General features: G+C 39.2%; 1 protein-coding gene across 7 annotated transcripts in view; it reads left to right on the top strand.

The window, feature by feature from the left end:
* Window positions 1-22,915, top strand: part of PCDH15 (protocadherin related 15) — a 443,438-nt gene that overhangs the window by 69,694 nt on the left and 350,829 nt on the right. For all 7 annotated transcript variants that reach the window (XM_056352005.1, XM_056352006.1, XM_056352009.1 and 4 more), the window contains exon 2: window positions 98-216. In XM_056352005.1, coding sequence (XP_056207980.1) covers window positions 126-216 — 91 coding nt within the window. In that variant the 5' untranslated portion in view covers window positions 98-125. The remainder of the gene's footprint in view (window positions 1-97; window positions 217-22,915) is intronic.

The following is a 22,915-nucleotide window of genomic DNA, read 5'->3' as shown; positions in this document are numbered from 1 at the left end:
ATTTAAACCCCATGTAGTGACCTGTGAAATAGTTTGTTATTACTCATCTTTGTGTAGGTTGGTTGACTAATGTGTGTATCAAATCTTTCTTTTTCAGGTCTGCCTTGAGTGAAGTTTGACAAAAAATGTTACAGCGGTTTTGTCTCTGGAAATGTTTAGCTGTAGGGATTGCAGTTGCTACTATCTTAGGAGGTTGTTTGGCCCAGAATGATGAAGGTAAGGTGCTTGCTGTGGGGGCATAGCTGTGGGAAGGGTGGGATGATTCTGTGACTCCATTTCAATTTTGCTCCCCTCCCCCTGCCCCCCGGAATTATTACTTGAAAAAGTAGTTAGATACCTAAACCTCTCTTTCCTACCAAGTATGTCTCATGATTTTAAGCATCTGCTGCTGATTATATTATACAAAGCTGTTGATTAACCAGACAAGATAAAATCTTAAGTTATGATTAATTAATATTGGACTCTAGCATTAAAATTTGTTTCTTCTTACTCATTGAACAAATACTTTACCTTGTTTTATTTGTCAATTGACAGTTACAGCACACGGAACAGGTGTTTGAGAGAGAGCTGTTAATGGGCTGTATGCATATTTGACCAAAAACTTGAGAAAAGATCCACAGTGAGGGTCTTCTAGAGCAGGGGTCCTCAAACTTTCTAAACAGGGGGCCGGTGCATGGATGAAGTGGCAGGAAGTCATCTGTGGCTGCTTGGTTTCCCCCCAACCCCTGGCAGGGGCAGGGGTGGTGATGGTGTTCTGTAAATACCAGGGGTCGGATTAAGGACCCTGGGGGGTTGTATCCGGCCCACGGGCTGTAGTTTGAAGACCCCTGTTCTAGAGCAACAATGCTTGGGAAATACTGAAATGTGGAACCAGTAGCTCGTGTTCATCCTCACAGCATCTTTGTTGAATTTATTTAAGAAGTACTAGAAACGTGTTCTGCCACTTATCTGTAGCAACAAAGAATTACAGACCTAGATACCTGATTATGATTTAATATTTTGAACAATTCTAAAAAAAATGAAGAATTGAGTTTTACAGAATTGCTCTTAAATACTCCTAAGAATAATGAAGGGAGATAAGTAAAAACTGAGTATGATTTCAGAATGTCTGTAATGAAATTGCTCATTATAAGTGGCACACTTCCTATGTAGGTAAACTGTAACAGTACATATTTATATGATATACTCTTACAGTGGGATTTTTTTTTGGAAAACTCTATTTTTGGCAGTTATGATGTACAATAGTTTTGTTTTCATGAGAAGTCTTCAATCCTACTAGAACTTTGCTTAGTATTTTTGGTATCTAGTAGAAAGTATGTTTTTATTTCTCTATTAATTGTTCTCCAAATGTCCTTTTATTCCTTTCCAGCCCCTAGCCCAACCCTACATTGTGTTTGATGTCTGTAATATACAAGAAAACTGATTTAATTTTATCCGGTTTTATACACTGTCATTACAGCTGTCATTCTTGACACTGACATGTCGGAGCTGCTCACATTTCAGATACTTGATCTATGCTTGGATACAATTAGCTAGCTTTTTAATCATGTATTATAGCGCAGGAGTGGGGCCATTATGCTTTGCAAGCTTGGACTTAGTGATGGTTGTCAAGTGGTCTTTGAACAGCAAAAATGCTAGATTTGAGGGAGGAGAGGCTGCACAACAGTGGGATGTCCTGTGGCATGTTCATTAGCATGGGAGAAAGTGCATACTCTAGAGTGAAATTGAAGGAAGGGAAGAGGACCAGGATGATATGGCTGTGCTGGGCTATATCCGTTCTGGGCCATGAAAAGAGAGCACTTGTGGTAGGCTGAAAATATGAAGCAATACTTTTTACTGTGATCTTGTTTGTACTCACACAGGCAATATCGTAACATTCATCCAAAAAAACCTCTTTCATCAAAATAATGTTTGTTGTGAATTTCAGTTGAATACTGATTTCTATTTACACTTGAACGATGCTGAAGTATGCAAAACTCACGGCACAGATGCCCCAGAAAGAATAGTAGTAGACAGTTTGATATTTCAAAATTGGAAAACAGATTCCTCAAGTTTCAATTTTTGTTCCCCTTCTTACATGAGGAACTTCCATGTTTATTAATGTCCCTATCTCAAAAAGTATGCTGATCATACCTTTATGGAAAAATACTTGTCCACAGTTTTATATAAAGCTGTCTTTCATTAATGATAGTGTGACTGAGAATGTGTAGCACTTTCTGTACTTAAAAAGGCTTGGAAACATGTAGTTGCAGTTAGTGATCTGTTGTTCATAAAACTTTTTGTTGTGTGATGCAGTCACACGGGAGGAGAGAGTCTGTGCAACTTCACTTCTGTGTCAGGAGTTACAGAAGCAGGTGAAAATTGCATCACTGACAAATAGCAATGCAGCAGAAACTCCGCTAATTTGATTTCTTTCTGTTTTTTTAATTGCCTTGCACAATTTTGACTTTTTATTTGATTCTTATATTGAATGCTTGCAATAATTCTATGAAAATTTGGCAGTAAAGCTTTCACTTGTGTCACTGGGAAGCAGAAGACCTGAAAATACAGAATATTTTGAAGTCAAGTCTAAGATTGGTGGGCAACTTAGTAATATATCTACTCCAAATATCCACAACTTTGGAGACACTATTCAGATAGTATTGGGGTTTTACAGACTTTCTTTTAGTGCATTAACCTAGATTCCTGAAATTTTGTGGGGTTTGTCTAAGCGGGTGTTTCAGATGAGTTTACAAGGCTCCCTGCTAGTGTGGCTACACCATGATACTACTCCTGTTGTGTTTTGGGTTTTGTTGGTTGGTTGGGTTTGGGCTGGTTTTTTTTTTGTGTGTGTGTGTGTGCTTTGGGGTTTTGTGGGGGGGGGGTTTGTTTTGGTTTTTTTGGGGGGGGGCAGGGTTTGGTTGATTGGTTCTTTTTTTGTCATGGCTCGTGCCATTTTGTTTACCACAGAACCCAAACTTGTTTTTAGCCTTAATATTCTCCCATACATTTTGAAAGAGGAGCTTTGCTTTTCAGTGAATATAAATTTGATGCATACATCTGAGAGTTTCATTACTTTACTGGGGAGAAAAGTTCAGAAATGATGTTTCTTGAGAAACATGCAGCACCCCAATAGAAACTTGAGAATCAACTGCTCTCTGTCCCTGTCCTCTGCCCCCACCGTGTTCAAGAAAGGGTAAATTTAGCTAAAAGTACTTGTAATATTTTGAACGTACTTCATAGGAATTCCATAATGCTATAATAGTGAAAAAATTATGTGGAAATTGATTTAAGCCAGGGTGGGGTACATTAGCCACCCAGCTAATGAGGCAATGCTTATAAAAACAGTTACTTTGAAATATGTTTCTTGCTGCTAAATATAGAACTATGTTCTGTACTTACATCATTGCAGAGAAGTACTTTAGCATGCCTGGGACTGATAGAGTTGTTGTAATTTGCAGTAACACGATTTGTAATCTAACATATAAAAGATGAATTCTTTTTAGTAATTGCAATTTAAAAACAGCATGTTACTTTAAGAGCAGAACAAACATGAATAGAAACAGGAAAAATCAATTACAGAAATTATAGCCTATTTCTTTGCATCTAGCATGCAAATGTTCTGTTTTCATGGTTGTACCTGTGCATATTTAGTTGCATGCCTTTCCTACTGCATTTTGCTCCATTAGCTCATACTTTCTCTATTTCAGGTGGTTTTGCTTGACCTCCTGAGTCATCAAATCTTTCCCAGCCAGAACAATTAATGATGTTACAAAGTAGCCTTCAAAACTTTATCAAGGACTGGCTTGAAAATGGTTAGGCTGTTTTCTTCCTATACTTATCAGGAAGCTTCCCCAGAATCTCATTTGTTCATTTGACTTAATGCCATTGTCTCATAGAAATGAGACAATTTATTCATGGCTAGCTGATGGTGCCTGCATAATCTTTCAGTTCAGGTAATATGTTTCCATCACTGGTGTTTCTAGTCTCCAGTGAAAGGAATATTTAAAGAGCAGTCATTCCCCCTTTTGGTTTTTTGCTCACTAAACACGTTTCTGCAGGCTGCTCTTGCAAAGTAGATTCTTCTTCCCTTCGTGATCCCGGTAGTCCTGTTACGTCCTTCTTCCGGCTACATTTCTCTCTTCAATGTGGTTGCTGACATTTGTATTTTGTGTCTAGGTAACATCCTGACAGTTCTTTACAATGCTAGCTGTGCTTTACTGTCTCTGTTAGAATTATTTCATTCAGTGAGGTGTATTTTGTGCATTGGTGGCTGGCATTTGTGCTGTAATGTAGTACAGCTCTGTCTTTTTCTATAGTCATCTGTAACTGATAAGCATGGGCCTTTAGGAATTTTTTTCTTTTTCTTAACAATATTTTTGTCAGTGGTGTCCAAGTGACGTGCAAAGCAATCTCTAGTTTGTGCTTGAGTTTTGTTTCTGTTTGTGCCACTAATAAATTTGTGTCCTGCATTTCTTGTTCCAAGGTTTCAATGAGCTGAAATGTTAGTCATATGTTACTATTCATTTGTAGAGAACTCTATCACCTTTCAGAACAAAGTACCTATCTAAATTAAGTCTGCTTGTCATCTTACTTTAGCCAGCTCTCTTCAGGCAGTGCTTAAAATTTTTATTCTAATCCATCCTTTCCAGCTTAATAATTTCTTGTGGGGAGTATGTAAAATCTATTGATGAAATGCAAATAGTTTACATCTACTGTAGTCCCATTGTATTAAAAAACACACACACCAATTCTTCTGTTATCACATTAGTCTCAATGTACTGTTGGTCAACCCATTCACTGTTTCCTTCCAGTGGTTTCTCTGTATTATTGTTTTGCTCAGTCATGTGGTATGCCAGAATAAATGTAAAACTGTGGGTACATGGGTGATTTTTTTTTTTTTTTTCATGTTAAAGAAATCTGGTTCTGCCATATCTGTTGCCCGTAATTGGCTCTTTCCCAAGCAGGAGAAATGCTGCTAAAATTATTTGTTTATCACAGCCCCCCCTTCCCCCCATATTTTAGCTTCAATCAAAGTAGAAATGTCAGTTATATCTTTGTAATATGTAAAATCAGGCCAGCTACAATCTGTTATCTTTACAGTGCTACTGTTAAATTAAGTAGCAAACTATCAAGCTAAAAGAAGCTGTGAGGAAGATGGTAACCCAGGATCCAATTTCTTCTTTTTTTTTTTTTTTTTCTTTCTACTTTAATCCAATGTATATGACTAGAAGAAATGCTTTAGAAGCAATTTTTTGGTCGGTAGAGAAGTCTGATGCATTTAAAAGCTACTTCTGTGCGCTTTCATGCTATACCAAACTGATCCAGCAAAAATGATCATTTAACAATTAACAAATTTAATAGTTTTCAGCATTTATGCTTAGCAATTACCCATCATGAAGGATACAGCTTTGAACTTGAGGATACAAGTAATTTATTCTTTACTCTTAAAAAATGAAACAAAGGCAAAAATAATTCTGATCATTGTTTGAAAACAAAGTAAAACCAAAAAGCAAATGTGAAGATCCACTGACAGAAGCTGCAATGATTCTGTTAGTAGGATTTTCAGAACTGTTTAATGTGTTTGAGTCTCTGAGGCGTGCTACTCTAGCAGAGGTGCTCTAGAGTGGAGGATCATACCAAGAGACTGCTTGGAGCTTTTTGTGAACTGAGGTCAAAGATAAAGAGAGAGGGTGCCCCAACCCGCTTCCCCCCAGAATTGGAAGCGTTGAGGCCCTGATGAGTGGCAGCTCTGACTCAGTGCGTGTGGAGCCAGGAGTGAAGGCAGCAAAACCCTGACATGTACAAATGCAACCCCCAGAGTGGCAGTGACTGGGATTGTGGTACCAGAGTGGGCAAACAGGCCATGGCACATCATCCAGGGCATGGTGTGGCAGTTGGCCGAGGGAGAGAACTATCCCCCTAATGCCTCAAAGAGGCAACCTCTAACAGTTGTCGTTGCTCCCCCTTCCCAAGGAAAACAAGCTATGGCTTCCACTCAGCCAAAAGCAAGCATCAGAAAGGCATGTGGTGACCCAGACAGAGCTCCCACAGAAACATGCAGCTGTCCAGGTCTTGTGCTGCAGGGAGTGCCTGAGCTTCTCACTGCTGTTAGAGGGCAGCTGAGATAATACCCGTGTGAGGTGTGACCAGGTGGGTGAACTGCTCAGCCTGGTGGCAGAGCTGAAAGAGGAAGTAGAAAGGTTAAGGTGTATCAGGAAGTCTGAGAGGGAGAGAGACTGGTGGAGCCACTCCCTACCAAATTAGACAAATGCATCACATCTAGTGAGAAAAATGCACCACATGGACACATCACAAGAAGCAGAGACTTCCTCTACCTACTGTCCGCTAGGCAGATGGAGGGGTTCTAAGTGACCAGGAGGAATGGAAACAGGTCCCTGCTCAGGAGAGCTGGCGAATCCCCTCTTGGCCTACCTCACCTTCCCTGGTGCCTCTGTACAACAGGCACACCACTCTGGAACCTGAGAGCCAGGCAAATGATGGTGTGGATGAATACCCACCCAGGTTGGAGGAGCTGCCCAGGGAGACTCAGTCAACTCCACACATCATGGCCATCTCTGCTAGGAAGAAAAAGGTGGCTGTCATCAGTGACTCCACTCTGAGAGGGAATAAAGGGCCTGCTATGCTGACTGGATCCAGCCCACATGGAAGCTTCTGCCTCACTGGGGCCTGGGTCAGGGGTGTTGCTAGAAAAGTCCCTTGTCTGGTACAGCCCTCAGATTATCTGGTTTTCCAAGTGGGCAATAACAAAGTCCAAACTACAAGAAGTCTGAGGGCAATCAAGAGATACCTCAGAGCCTTGGGGTGACTGGCTGAGGGATCCGGAGCACAAACAGTGTTTTCTTCTATCCTGATAGTTGCAGGGAACAATGGAGCCTGTAATAGGAAGGTCACACAGATCAGTACCTGGCTCCTGGCCTGGTGTCACTGGCTAAATCTCAGGGCGTTTTGATTATGGGTCACTTCACACAGCCCCAGGCCTGCTGGCAGCAGGTGGGGTTCACCTGTCCCAAAGGGGAAAAGGATTCTAGCTCAGGAGTTAGCAGGGCTCGTTGAGAGAGATTTAAACTAGATTTGAAGGAGGAACAGAATAAAACCAAGCTTGTTAGAGATGAGCCTGGGGGCAGCACACCAGTGTTTGAGGTGAGATCCATAGCACAGCTGAAGTGCATCTGTGCCAGTGCCCAAAGCGTGGGCAGCAAACAGGAGGAGCTGGAAGCCGTCATGACATAGCTGCCATCATGGAAACATGGTGGGATGACTGGCATGACTGGAGTGCTGCGATGGATGGCTACAAACTCTTCAGAAGGGATGGGCAAGGAAGGAGAGGCAGTGGGGTAGCTCTGTGTGTCAGGGAGTGTTTCAGCTGCCTAGAGCTGAATGATGGTGACAGAGTTGCGTGTTTATGGGTAAGAATCAGAAGAGGGGCCAACAAGCCAGGTATCCTGGTGGGAGTCTGTTACAGACCACCCAGCCAGGATGAGGAGGCAGATGAAACATTCCACCAGCAACTGGGAGAAGTCTCATGATCGCTGGCCCTTGTTCTCATGGGGGACTTCAACCTACAAATGTCTGCTGGAAATACAACACAGCGGAGAGGAAACAGCCTAGGAGGTTCCTGGAGCGTGTGGAAGATAACTTCCTGACACAGCTGGGCAGTGAGCCGGCAGGGGAGATGCCCCACTGGACCTGCCGTTAACAGACGGGGAAGGACTGGTGGGTGATGTGATGGATGGAGGACATCTTAGCCATAGCAATCATGAGATGACAGAGTTTTCAATTCTCAGAGAAGTAAGGAGGAAGGTCACCAGAACTGCTACCCTGGACTTCCAGAGGGCCAACTTTGGCCTGTTTAAGAGTCTTGATGACAGTGTCCTTTGGGAGATAGTTCTGAAGGGCCAAGAGGCCCAGGCGGGCTGAGCATTCTTCAAGAGGGAAGTCTTAAAGGTGCAGGAGCAGACTGTCCCCATGTGCAGAAAGATGGGCCGGCAGGGGAGAAGACCAGCCTGGCTGAACAGAGCTTTGGCTGCAATTTGGGGAGAAAAGGAGAGTTTACCACCTGTGGAAGAAGGGACAGGCACCTCTGGAAAACTATAAGGAATTTCCGAGTTTATGCTGGGCAAAGATTAGATAGGTGAAAACCCAGCTAGAGCTCCGGCTGGCCACTGCTGTAAAAGATAACAGAAATTGGTTTTACAAATACAGTAGAAACAAAAGGAGGGCCAAGGAGAATCTGCATCCTTTATTGAATGGTGTGGGAGAACATTGTCACAAAGGACGAGGAAAAGGCTGAGGTCCTTAATGCTTTCTTTGCCTCAGCCCTTAATAGTAAGGCCAGCTTCACCCAGGGTAATAGGCCCCCTGAGCTGGAAGACGGGAATGAAGAAGAGCAGAATGAAGTCCCCACAGTCCAGGAGGAAAGGGTCAGTGACCTGCTGCTCCACTTAGATGTGCACAAGTGTATGGGGCTGGATGGGATCCACCTGAGGGTACTGAGGGATCTGGCAGAGGAGCTCGCCGAGCCACTGTACATCATTTATCAACAGTCCTGGTTAACTGGGGAGGTCCCAGAAGATCCTGCCCATTATAAGAAGTGCAAGAAAGGGGATCCCAGGGAGTTACAGGCCTGTCAGCCTGACCTCGGTGCCAGGGAAGGTTATGGAGCAGGTCATCCTGAGCACCATCACATGGCACATGCAGGACAACCAGGGGATCAGGCCCAGCCAGCATGAATTTGTGAAAAGCAGGTCCTGCTTGATGAACCTGATCTCCTACAAGACAACCTGCCTAGTGGATGAGAGAAGTGCTGTGGATGTTGTCTACCTGGACCTTCGTAAAGCCTTTGATACAGTCTCCCACATCATTCTTCTGGAGAAACTGGCTGCTCATGGCTTGGATGGGTGTACTCATCTCACCCTACCAGGGTAGGGTGAGACCCAGCAAGAGAATTCTTTCCTGGCCTTCTCTGGTGGAGCGGTGCCTGGGTGGTTCCATGGAGTATTTGGCTCTGTATGGATGCAAAACTGAGCAGTTAATTTTCTCACCGCATTTTTGTCCTGAAGGTAATGAAGGCTCTTCAAGGGCTGAATCAACACGGGTTGTTTTTGTTGGGGAGTATAGACTTCTGTGGAATAAAATATACAGTAAGGAGAAGTTGCAGAAATAACTGGCTTCAGTGAGAACTGGTGGCAAAATGTGATTGCTAGGTATCAAAACTGACATCATGGTATATGAACTAGGGCTGTGCTGAGCAGTAAGCATGTAATTCTTCTCTGACTTTGGATGCAAAGCTGGTGCTGTGGGAAGCTACCTGAGGTAGCAGATAGCCAAGTGAGCCTGACCATCTGCCTGGCTGCACTAAAGGAGCTGCTTGAGGATAATCCTGTACTGTACCACGCTGATACTGTTTTTCTTTACTACCACTGAGAGAAGGGCGCGTGCAGATGGCTGGTTTTAAAGTAGACTAAAGTCAGGCCTCATTTAGATCAACATTAAGTTTTTTTAACTTCGTACCAAAAGAACAGAAATGCTTACTCCTGACTGCATATTGAAAAAAACCTCCAAAACCAAACTACTACATGAACAAGTAGATCTTGCTGGGTTTCTTTTCCACTGGCTCAGTAAACTGAGCTGACTCACCCTATGGCTGCAGAACTGCTACATCTGCAGCAGGGCAGGGGGATACCAAGTCTGGTAGAAGGGTTTAACAGCGGCTTCCAAGTTAGGCATAATGTAAACCTGTATCCTTGCTGCATTCTTAAACTGAAATTCAGACTTTGCAGGTTGTGTGGGCCAGGCAGGAAGAAACACATTTCTTGCCAACTTCAACACTTAGGTGGTGTTGAACTACTTGAGATTAAGTCCATCTAGTTAATTAAATTAATCCATTAAGTTAATGCTAGCATCTGAAATGAAATAAAATTCAGACTAATCAGAAGGTTTACTTACCCAAGAATGTATTTCATTTCATAAGGGTTAAGTAGATATTTTTAAATTGGGATATAAGGAATAGCTGTTTAAATAGTCTTTATCTTTACTCTGAGTGGGAGATTGTTTTTTAAGTAAGGGTTTTCCTGTGAAAAAGGCAATGGTACAGTTCACTTCTGCCACCAGGATTGTTCGGCCATTAAGCTCTTTCAACAGTTCTTTCTTTAGTTACTGTCTTTTATTCAGCCTAACAGAGTCTTAAAGTTACAGAAATTGAATAACTAAAAGGCCTTACAAATCACTTTAAGAGACTACTTTAAAAATAAAATAGTTTCAGATCTTGTTATATTACTGTTGGCCAGGAAATTAACTTGGGAAAATGCATATTTGATTACATGTAGCTCATTTATCATTCCCTGATCCCTACACTGTACATATCCAGTAAAAGAAGAGAAACACAAACAGGTGCTTGCCTAAGGGCTGCCTGGGAAAGCCTCTGTTCTTCAGAACAGAATTAATTTGTTTGTTTTATGGAAACTTGATGCTTTTGGTTGGGACCTCTGGCACTTGGCTCTGCAATGATCCTAAAAGGAAAAGAGCTGTCCTTGATTTCTTTGTTGTTTTTGTGCTACCATTAGTTCCTCTGCAGGGTTTAGTTCTTCAAAGTGTGACTGATGGGACATCTGGAAGTGCCACTAGCAGTGCTCTGAGTCTGCAGAAGATCAGTTTCCCTTTGGCAAGAGGCAAGTTAAATTCATGAAATATGGGCACTGGAAACAAGGGTTCATCTTAATTAACAGTTTTCAGCCCTTGGTCTCCTGGAAGAAGTGACTGAGTACTCTGCGTGCTCCCTGTGAGGGTGCTGGGATGGATGAGGCAGGAAGACACTTGTTGTTGTTGGGAGGTGACAAATCCCAGATCCCAAGATACTTGGAACAACCAGACTGTGGGATCTAGCTAGGAATGAGGCTCTTCTAGGCACTGACCTACCAAGTTCTTTCTGCTCAGCCTTATTTTTTGGCACATGAGGTGTTGTGTGTGGTATTGCCTGGATTATATGGTTGCAGACATTGATGTTCTTTGAGTCACCTAGGACCTGACTGACCTGAGCCATCCCTTGGTGTGGGAAAGCTGTGACTATTGAGCTAGTGCTTTTCCTCCAAGGGACAGGTGCCCTTTCTTAAGGTGTAGTCCATGTCTGAAAAGGGAAGGCCTGGTGCAGGGAAAGCAGAAACCCTTGTGAAAGTGCGCTGTCACAGCTTGTGTCCCCTCTGTAAGAGTGGCTTGGACTTTGGGACTTTCATAGAGTAAACTGTAGCTCCAGTGATACTGGACTGAGCTCCAGAGAATCAGCAACAGTTGTGTTTGTGCGTTCATGTGTTGGTTTATGGCCATAGAGCATACCTGTTGAGCAAAGCTAACCCCTGTACTGGTCATTCTTGTGCTTTAATAGTAACGTATGGAAGTCTTGAGTGGAGAGATATATCTGTGTAACTTTATTTCACAGATTAGTCAGTGTTTTGACATAGAATTAAAGCAAGCAAGTCAGGTTTACTAGAATACTGTATTTGTTTATGATCTCCATCTCATGTCCAGATTTACCACTTCCATTGAAACTAATTCCTTTAAGCCAAGAGAGATTTGATTTTCACATAAGAGAAACTGACTCATAGCTCTGTCCTGTAGAACACACGTTCTGTGCATTACGAGTTACAGATTTGGTTTTGAATCACTTCAAATGCCCAGTTGTGCTTCAGTTCAATTAGTTTATATATTGGGAGTGGCATTCTTAACTACATCAATAATGAGCCTGTTTTTTTATTATGTGGCAAAGATGTGATTGAACAGTGGGTTGTGGCAAGGACACTGTTAATTACAGTAGCAATAAATATGAAGTTTTAAGTAATTAGTGTAGAAAAAGATCAGTACTACTGTAACTAAGTTGTTCCAAAAAATATAGCGTGAAATCTTTTTCCAGAGGACATCTTAACTTTCTTGTTGATTTCTTTTCAACTATGGATTCTTAGTTAGGAAGTCTTTAAACAGGGGTTTGGGTCTTTCAGTGCTTCCAGAGGGTCTGAACTGCAGGGTCTGAGTTCATGCACCAGACAACAGAATCTCTGCTGTAGTGTGTATAGTGGGAGCAGAGTCATGTGTTTGGGCAATAATTGTAAAGAATGAGCTCTCACAGCTCGTTTTAATGCATTCGTTTTACAGTAATCATTTTCAGATTAGGGGATCATTACTGTTCAGCTGTTGTCTATCATTAAATATAGACAGTGTTTTTCTTGACTAAAGCTCATGTAAACTCAAAAAATTGCTAGGGATTTATAGGGAATAATGAGTGTGGTGACAAAATGTCTGGTGTTTTGAATCTAAAACCAAAAACAACCACCAAAAAACATCGTAGGCCAAACACCCTCCCCACCTTTTCCACAAACATAACTGTAGTTTTTAAAGTAACTATAGTTGGTAACTGTGACCTGTAGTGTCGGATGAATAAGTGCCAGCTATGATGTTAATACTTAATGGGAACTTAATAGAGCAAGTGGAACAGACTTGGAAAGATTTTTGTTTTGAAGACTTTTGCCCTTATACACAGATGGGATTGCTGGGTTTCCTCCCAGGCAGATAGTCCCTCTCTCATCTTCTAGGGAATCTATGTTGAAATATAAGGATTATTTTTTTTTTAGATGGTGAAAGAACTTTTGATTAAATAGAAGAAAACAATAGTTAGAGTTTAAAAAAACCAAAGCAACTCCAATGGTCTTATTGAGTTACTATTTAATTTCTTACTATTTTAAAAAAATAGTAAGAAAAAGTCTGTTCTTTACTGCAGTATTTATTAGACAGTCTATCGAGGCATGGCAAGCCTTAAATTGGTGCAGAGAGGAATATGTAGGCTACAATGAGCAGAAATCAAACATTTAAATAATGTCAAATTATCATGATGCATCTAGTTAAGCTTGATTGCAAACTGAAGGGCTGAGGTGAAAAATGAAGCAAGAGAGAGAAATTGTGTTTTCAAATTGTATTTATAGATAAATGGGATTTCTCTGCAATTGAAGGCTGAACAGATCTAATCCGGATTACCCTAGAAAACTGATTTTCACGGAAGGATGGGTGTTGTAGTATGAGCTTGAGTGTATTTACCTTACCATGGTATTTCAGTAGTGATAAACATTATCGTTTTTCATTTTAGAAACATCTAAATGGGTTTCTAGTCAAACTATTGCAAACTGTTAGGCATTTTAAAACATATTCCTGCAGAGCAGTAAATAGTTTACTGACATTGTTTACTTTGCTTGATCCTGTACTGTAATATAATAGGTTTAGCTTCTTATTTTTACACTACTGATTATTTTGCATGCAATATTGATGCAACATTAAATACTTGATTGATTTATCTTAATTAATTTACCTTATAATAGGTCAGATCCTGCTCTGTGGTGTTCTCTGTTGAGAAAAACAAGTTATTGCCAAAATAATTATTTTTCCTCTTCATTTGCTAGAATGAGCTGTTTCTGTTTACTCAATTATACTGACAAGAAAGGTTTTCTGTTAGTGGTATCATCTTGTTTTGGAGCATCATTGGTTTGAGCAACTACATATAATTCTTTTACTGCCAAGCGGTTCCCTGACTTTAAGGATGTATAATAGCACAGCAGTTAATTATTTGACCTGTGCAAGTCTTGCATGAGACTAATTTCACCACTAATTTCTAAACAGAGTTGTTTGAACAGACTTGGGTTTTGGGTTCTAAAGAGGAACACACAGTTGTAAGCAGCTAGGGGCCTCTCTCGTTTAAATATTAAATTTTAACCTCTGGATGGTCCAAGCTTAAAACAAGGCATCTGTTGTTGCCTGATGTTACATTGGTATTGCTGGAAACTTTTTTGTGACCAGTTTGCCAATGCACTGATCGTGTTTCTTGAGAAACAGATGGGCTTTTTTTTTTTTTTTTGTTCCAAGATGGATAACAAAGAACAAAAATAAAATGTAGTTAAAAACCATAGTAAATTTTGAAAAAATCTCAGAAGAAAATAATCAAAGAAAACAGAGTGGACTGACATAGTATAGCTGATAATGATACTGTGTGATGGAGTAGTTCGTCTTTTATTCTGAGTTTATGGTGATTATATTATTCTCTCCCATCTTCTTACATAGAAGCAATAGGTTTTACTCACTTTGCAAATTTCCTGACTAATCAGGCTTCTTTTTTTCATGAAATGGTTGTGATTCTGCCATGTGAATCATAAAACTTAATGTGATCTCTGATAAATGGCTAATATTGGATGAAGTTGCATTAAATGATACCTTTTGAAAATTTCTGTAAATATTTCCTCTGTTTATTTGGCAATAATAATAGTGATGAACAATAGGACATCTGACTGTAAATTGGGGAGCTCCAAAGAAATCTTGCTTGAAGTGTCAGTCTGTTCTGTAAACAGGATGTTCTCACTCAGCACCAGTAGTTGTGTGATGTCAGTGGTTCATGCCTCTGTGTTGTCAGCACTCAGTAGTCAGTGCAGAGAAATGGATACTTTAAAATGAAACAACTCTCACCTCTCAGAAGATGGGGGAGTAGTTCCCTGTAGCTGATGTTCGTTAGGATAATTACTTTAGAATTTAGAACAAGATTTGTACCACTATTATTACCTGTAATTCCATGGTATCTGGTGTTTTATCACAGAGGTTTTAGATGTGTAAAGTTGAGAACAGTATCTTCAAGCTTGTGTTATTATTTCTCCAGAGTTCAGCTTTGAAATTACAGTAAGAGATGCTAAATGGCTTTTTGAGTCATTGGGATAGTCCATTTTGTTAAGTATCTGAAACTCTGCATGCTAAAGTAAGAAATGTCAACTTTGTTTCCCTTTCTTTAGTGGTGCTTTTTTTTTGGTTTGTTTTGTGGGGGTTTTGGTTGTGGCGGTTTGTGGTTTTTTTCCTTCCAATTTTTTCTTTAATGCTTTTTACTGCAAAATTAATTCAAAAATTCTGGGTACTGTCCTTCATTAGATTTCTAACAATTTGAAGTTTTTAATGAAGTGTTTCATGGTAAGTACAAAACTGAGGAAGCATTTATCAATGCAGATAAGGAATTTTTTGGTGAGAGGCTCTAGAGAGATATTTGTGATGTTTTCCTTCTAAGAAGCATTTAATAGTTATTTGAACCCTTTTTGCTGCTTGGCTACAGTACAGGAGTTGCTAAAGTGGAGAAAAAAATGTGTTTGTTTGTTGTTCGATATTATAAGTACCATCTCATTCGGTAAGTATTGTTTTCTAAATGACAGGAGGTGTTTGAAGTGTTTTGTGTGTACGTATGTTTTGTGACCTATCTGTTCCCGTTGGCCTTCTGCTACTTAGTTTTGGAGGTGTTTTGGGGGGGACAAAGAAAAAATGCACTTGTACATCATTTGTATTTGAACCTGCCTTGTATCTGCTATTTTATAACATATGCAACTGTAGCAAATTTTCGTAGCCTTAAATTTGTTTCAGTATCAGACAACAATCAGTCAAAAATTTTACTTCATGGTCTTTGATAGAGATTTTATTTACAGTTTCTTGTTCACTAAAATGCCAGGTTCTATAAGATACATCTCTCGAGACACTCACAAAGTATGTTTGTCTTGATAGGAAATTGATTCCAGTTCAATTAAATGAGGCATCTGCAATTCCTCCTAAGCATGGTGATACAGTACGTGAGGAAGATGCTTTTATTTGGTAGAGATAGGGTTAGAAGCCTTAGCTTCAACTTATTTGTATGCTTTCAATGGGGGTAAAAAAAAAAAAAAAAAACACAACAAAAAAACCACCAAGAAACCCTGCTGTCTCTTTGCTTGTCTGCACAAGAACAGAGTATCTTCTGCAAAAATCATGCAGCTTCTACATCAGCAACGTGGTTTGGGAATCTTGCTGAGTTGTTGTTCAGAAATGCTGTGGAATAATTTCTAGGTGAACAGATAATGAAGGGGAAACTTGAATTCACCAAAAAGAACTGAAAAAGTGTATCTCTGAAGTTGTGGTATTTCATCCTTCTGGGCTGCATCAGTTACAGATTAACACTATAGAGCTAAAGACAAGCCCGAATTTGTTTTGTTTTCAGGTGCTCTTAAAACTATGGACTGCTGTGTTAACTTTAACTATAAAATTTTGGGTAACTTCTGATGGAAAGAAGTGGAATGATTTTTAAGGTTTACCAGTCATCTGGAGGAAAACGAGAAGTACTCTGTCACTGAGCTCACAATGAGATTGAGGTTCCTAGAGCCACAAAATATAGCAGACTGTGACTGCTCTTTGAAATCTCTCTGGCAGTATCTCAAAGGTGTACTGGTGGTGTCCATTTTTCAAATCTCAAGTGCACAACCTGCAGTAAAGCAGTATTGTTTTTCATTTAATGAGCTTTAGCACATGAGCAATTAAGACAATGCAATTGAATGAAGCTTATCAGGAAGCCACAGAAGCTTGCCTCTGAAATGCTGCTCAAGTCAGTTGCTCCTCATATCTACAATTTTATCTGTTTAGTTAATGACACCAATGGGTATAGTGGCACAGGCTAGTGGTTTTACAGCTCCAGGGGCTTGGCTGTTTTGTTTTGTCTTCAAGCTTTAGGGGTTTGTTGTTTTGGGTTTTTTTCTGCTAAGGAGGTAGTGACTAATAGGTGATGAGTGTCTCTGCTTGGCTAGCAACATTCGGAGTGCTGAAAGAAATGTAATGAAGACTACTGTATTTTAAATGTCTTTGAATTGCTCAGTATACAAACCACAGATAAAGCCAGACATTTACAGGCATGGTCTTCACACAACTCCACATAATCAGTGAACCTGTTGTTGTCTGATAATTAAAATGGTTATGAACATACTGACAGGGAAAGATAAATTGATTGAATGGCTTCAGGTAAATATTTTCTTCATTGCCCAAAAATAAACTTGTAAAGAATGAGGATTGTACCTCCCCCCCTAAAAAAAAATAAATAAATAAATTAAAAAAAAATCATTGTATACTCAAAGGGCATAAACAGTCATACATAGAAAATGATAATAAAAAAGTCCCATTGCTGTGCTTAGCTCTTTCTTTACAGTCTTTGTTGGTAGAACCTTTATATAATTAAGTACTAGAGGTATGAAAAGAAAATACCTTATCTTCTTGCTCTTGCAGTGTAATCAATGGCTTGGGATTTATTTTCGGTTGTGCATCTGGCTAATACAAAATTAATCAACCTCTCAATTACAGTCAGCCTGGATATAGAGTAGAAGCTGAGTATTTCTCTGTCAGGTGTGCTACTTTATCAGTGACTGTGTGCTAGATAAAAAAATAGGGTTGAATGGGATTAGTAGGGGAATAGTTTTTGGTGCACTAGTGAATGCTAAGAATGCATTTTAAACCTACAGAAATACCTGTGCAATTTCTGTGTCATCTGCAGGATTATTTTCAAAGATATCTCATAGGTGGGAACCTTACAGGAGAAATTTGAAAGCTCCCTTGCATTTCCAACTTAAAGATGAAACTGCCTCTGGCTTGGAGGCATCACTTCTGTCTTCCTGCTGATGGCCTCTACGTAGCCTGTGGGTCCAAATTATTACTACATTTTTGTATTTTAAGAAAAAAAACATATTCTAAGTACTAATAAATTCCTACTAATATTTGTCCTTTCTAGTCAAATGCTGTTTTGAGAAGTTTGTGTGTACGTATGTATTTGGAGGGGAAAGAAGGATCACTTGATGGGTAGAAGCTGACATTCCTTTGGCACTTCTAGTTTTTCATAGGAGCCGAAACATTGAGGAGAGCTGTATTTTTCCAAGAGCAGATGATCAATCTTTATTTCTGCCATCAAATATCCTCTTCTTTTTTTGAAATTTTGATAGTCTTTGCAGTAAGAAGCTGAACTTGGAATTTATGTTAATTTACCTATACTCATTATTAGCATCAGGAGTAGTTGATTCATTAGTGGGTTTTATGATATTTCTTTGCTATTTGGTATCTTGGGAAGCACAGAGGTACCACTGCTCTGTCTGTTTTTTGGAAAAGGTATGTTTTCCATGTCTTCAGTTCTCCCAGAGATTAGTAAGAGAGAGAGGTTTTGATGGTAATCAGTATGTTGTATAAGGTATTTATTTTTGAAACTGTTTTTTAAGTAAGTAAAAATTGAGAAGGACGTATTTTGAGGGTTTGGAGTCATAGTGGAAGGGATATTAAATGTCTTCAATGTAGCAGAAATACTCTCTTCTTGCAATTTGTCTGTTGTTTTATAATAAAGATTTCAGGTAGCAGATGTACCATGGTTGGACTTAATTTTCAAGTGTTCTTAAAAAAACAGAAGAAAAAAATAAATAATCATCCTGTCTAAAGTATGTAAATTTCTGGAAAGAATCTTTCAGTGTTCAGAGCTTGGAGAGCCCACGCACCAGCATCAGCTGCTTTGCTTGGCTCTAACACTATGTTTTATGGGTGCTTGGCATGTTTTGGGAGCCTTTTCCAGATGGGTGCTAGCAACCACCGTCTGCTGAAGGGTGCTGAGTCATATAGTCCTTTGTCTACATATGTCTTGTAATCACATGCTTCTTTGCTCACATAGTTGCTTTACAGGGGAGATACCTAAAAACCTTAAATTTACTAAAATAAAGCTTAAACTGGTTCAAAGAGAAACAAAGGCTGTAACTATTTTGCATTTAGCACACTGTTTTTGAGTTAGCGGGACCCAAGCTTTCTGGACATAAGTGTAAGGAAATCCTGGCAGGAGTAATATATGATGCCACAGATACACTTTTTCATCTCAGATTGTAGTTTGCTTATTAAATAGATGCTTCAAAAAAGAGGCTTAAGTTACACCTTCATGCTTTTCACCACAATTTTTTTTTCTGAAATACATTTTGAAGAAAGTACTGACTTTGCACATAAGCTTTGTACTCCCCCTTGCCCTGCACTGCTTGTTTCCAGGCAAATTGTGGTTAGAATTTGGGAGATGTTTTGTGAATTTACCTGAAGATGTGAATAATAAACTGTGGGAATCTGAAGTCCAACTCCTATAAGGATGGGTATGATTATCATTGTAGATGGGAAGAATTTTAATTATAAAATCAAGATTGTATCACTTTTTGTTCAACAAAATAGGTATCAAAAGTATGCATTTAACCAGAAGAAAAACAAAGAACTCTTTGTAAGCTACCCAACGTTAAAGTCCTTGTTTTTATAATTAACTCAGGTTCAGGCTGTTTAGACACAGGCTAGATATATGATGGGCAGAAAGCAGTTCACACTTCAATTATTGAATCCATTGGACCATAATTTATTAAACAGATACAGAAAGTGTCATCCTTTGAAGTAAAGTCTTATTACTTTGCATTTTTCATGGATGAGGAACATGCAAATGGATGTTACTCAGGTGGCATGTAAGAGCTGCGCAATATCTTAGATAAGGTTTTGTTTGGGTTTTGGTTTTGTTGGTATTTTTGTTGTTTGGTTTTGGTTTTTGTTTTTTTTTTTTTTGGGGGGGGGGGGGGGGCGAAGTCGGGGGAAGGGCCTTGTATCTGTGACTTTGGAGCCTGCTTTCTGCTTACAGCTCTACCTTTTCACCCAGTCTGGGGGGGCAGCATTTTCCAGACCTTTGGCTAATTGATTTTTATGTCTGTGAATATGTCAACATCCTCAGTGCGAAATAATTTAACTTTATGAAGCCACAGGAACCTGATTTCAAGTAGCAAGTTCATTCTATGCTATTTCCTGGATTCTGCTACTATGTATCTGCTTGGAAATATGCCTAAAAAGCAGGTTTTGGCCCTTTTGGTGCTTTTTTTTTGTCACTAATGTGGATATAATGTCGTCTTGAAATATCCACGCCTTTCTGCTTTCAAAACCATAGCACAGTGTCCGTCTTGCTTTAAGGTGGTGTTTGATGGTAATTAAATCAACATTTAGTTAAGACACATTATCAGGATCAGTATTTTAAATGTGAAAACATCTAGATCAGCCCTCAGTAGTGCAGATGGTTGTTTCAGCAGGGATGGAGTAGGGGATACTCTGGTGTATGCTAAATAATCCAGTGGAATACCATGACTGTAGGACGTGGCAGCTTGTCCTCCCAGAATGGGGTTGCATTTGCCAACAGAGAAAGAGGGAGAAAATTTATACTGAGCTTTTGTAATTAAGATGCAGTTGTGGAAGTCTATTTTGCTTGGCTAATTTTAGCAGCATTTGAGGGAGTACTCAAGGAGCTGAAAGAGTAGGGTGCCTTTTAAGGCAAGGAGTTGTCTTGCTTCTCTTCATTTCCGTGAAGGGCGCAGCAGGGTATTGCTTTACCAAGCAGCAAAGCAACTTCCTTGCCTTCTGTCATTGCTGCTTGATGTCTTGATTAAATTACAGGAAGATGTTGATCAACATTGGCTTCATTAGCCATGTCATGAGAAAGATATTTATAGGCACAATATGTAAATGTTCACGAAATTGCAAGTTAATTACCTGAAACATAAACAACCTTAGGACTGGTGGGTTAATTAGCACAGCCTGTTTTCAGTGGAGATAGGTGTGTGTTACCTGCTACCTGCTGTAGATTTGGCACATCTGGTACCAAGTGGAATTTTCTTGAACTGTTTAAATATTTACAGCACCTAGTGCTCAGCATGGGAGAGGCGAATTCAGAAGAGCAAAACAGCTTCTTGTTCTACCACCAAAAGACTGACAACTTGACTCTTCTTTTTTGCTTAAGAACGTGTGGATATTGCTGATGTTGAAAGGAGGGGATGGAGGGTTTATAATCTTAAAAATCCAAAGGCAGGTTGAGGTTTCATGTCAATATAACTTTTTTGTAGTCTACTTTATAAAGTGCTGCTTTTTAAAGAAAGTTGGTGAAATCATAGTCTCAAGAATATCATTCAGTGGTATTCAAATATTGTAATGTAAAATTCTAAGATTTTAGATTTGCTTTAAAAAAAGAAAATTTCCCTGTCTGTATATAGCAAAAATTAATGTAGGGTTTTTTTTTTATTATTTATTTAAACTTAATCTTAAACTTATGCTTAATGCTGCTTTCTTTTGTTTTGGCTAATCTCAAACAGTTCTGTGGAAGACAAACTAATGTTTTCCCTGTCTTGTGTACAAAGAGTCTGGGACTGGCATAAAGGAACCTGTTCAGGGGAACAAAAGCCTGGTAATTCTATTTCAGTGGCAATAAACCTTAATATTGAGCCGATAGTCTAAAAGTCACAAATTTACACTTTAGGAACCGGGAAGGCTGAATAGTATTAGCTCATCTATAGACAGTTTAGCTGTGTCCCATGTTTCAGTTAGTAAAAGCTAATCCTTTTTTATTTGTATGTAAAGAAGTTTCAGCAATATGAAAGGTTGCAAGTATCTCCAGCTGCTTTTTCCGGAGTTGCTTGTACTTGTAGTTAAAATGCTTTGACTTTAAAATTTACTTCTAGTATCTGGATTGTTTAATTCCAAATTAAGCAGGTTTTTGGGTTGGGTTTTTTTTTTTTGTGTGCTCCTGTATGAAATTTGTCTTAAATGCATCACACAAGTAATAGGGAAAATGAAATTTCAAAAATACTGAAAAAATCATGACATTGTAATGCTCAGTGCATAGTAATGGTTAAAAGGAGGTTTAGTCAACTTTTGGATTCTAAGCACTTCTGAAGATATTGCAGCTATTCTTGAGTCATCCAGTGTGTTTTAACGCTCTTAAAAATCACTTTTGGTAATAGCAATTTTAGGTGCTACCTGGCATAATATCATATTTTTATGTGTTTTACAGTGTTTTCAGGCAGAAGTGTGATTTTAAAGACACTGTCAACTGCTTGTAAAATGGAAAGTTATTTCAATCTAAAAGAGTATTGCCTAAAAGATGGATAGTACTGCATTTTTCTAAAGCTGTAAAAGTAAAATAGCAATCCACAGCACTTGCAAGGCAATTTTCACGTACCAAACCCTTTATAGATAATATATCTGTGAAAAAAAGAGTTGGAAGAATGGAAAAATAAAGCCACAAAATAAATCCGCTGATCAGGTTGCATATTCTATATAAAAGCACATTTTCTGAGGCTGTGGGGGAACAAGAGCTTACAATAATACTCTTTATTTAGTTTATGTCTTTTTTATACTTTATTATCCATCAGCCTTGCTTTTTGTCCACTTAAAAACAAAACCATACCCAAATTCAGCTACAGTCAGATTTCAACATTTAGCTCATCTTTCACTTTGGTCTTTGAGTTTCTGTGCTATGAATTTTAGAGTAGTGCTTAACTGAGACACTCTGAATCAAAGCACAGAAATTCAGTGTAGATTTAAGAAGTGTGTTTGAATCAAACTCAAGTTTGCTGTCGTTCCTTCCCAGTTTCTACAATTAGAGATGTCTGTCAGGAAGAGCTGAAAATAGCCTGTGAAAGCCCTTCTTATGCTATTTTCAATACAGAGCAATTGTAGTACAAGCCTGCTAATGTAAAGGTTATGCCAAGCTTATCCTAAATTGCACAGCTGTAGTTCTGAATTCAGTCACACAGGAAACAAGACAGGACATTTTCCCCTTAAACTGGGTTGCTTAGTTACTCAAATATATGGTTCTATGTAGCTCTTCATTAGGAACCTTGTTCTGTAAATAGAAGTGTTTAGAGACTTTCACGGGGGTTTTCTGTGAGTGTTCCCTGCTGAATCGTGGAAGTAAAAACCATGGAGATAAGTATAAGGTCTTTCAAAGAACTATTTACTTAATGAGCAATTGGGGCATTTCTGACAGTGCATCTGAAAACAGAAATAAATTTTCCAGCAGATTTAAATGTGGGGGTGCTTTAGCCTCAGCCAATGCCACAGTCTGTTAGAATTTCAGTTCTTGCATCTCCAATTTAACTAAAGCAAAGAATACACTATCCCTTTCCCAGTATATTGCAAACTCCCAAGAGCTTTGCTGGGAATTTCAATCTATAAAAACACACAGGCTTGAAGTTTTACTGTATTTGCTGATACTCAGTTTTGTGAACCACTTCTCTTGAAACAGGCTTTC

This window comes from Falco biarmicus, chromosome 9 (genome assembly GCF_023638135.1).
Source record: "Falco biarmicus isolate bFalBia1 chromosome 9, bFalBia1.pri, whole genome shotgun sequence".
Lineage (NCBI taxonomy): Eukaryota > Metazoa > Chordata > Aves > Falconiformes > Falconidae > Falco > Falco biarmicus.
Note: the sequence above shows the minus strand (reverse complement) of the source record. Positions and strands in the feature narration are given on the sequence as shown.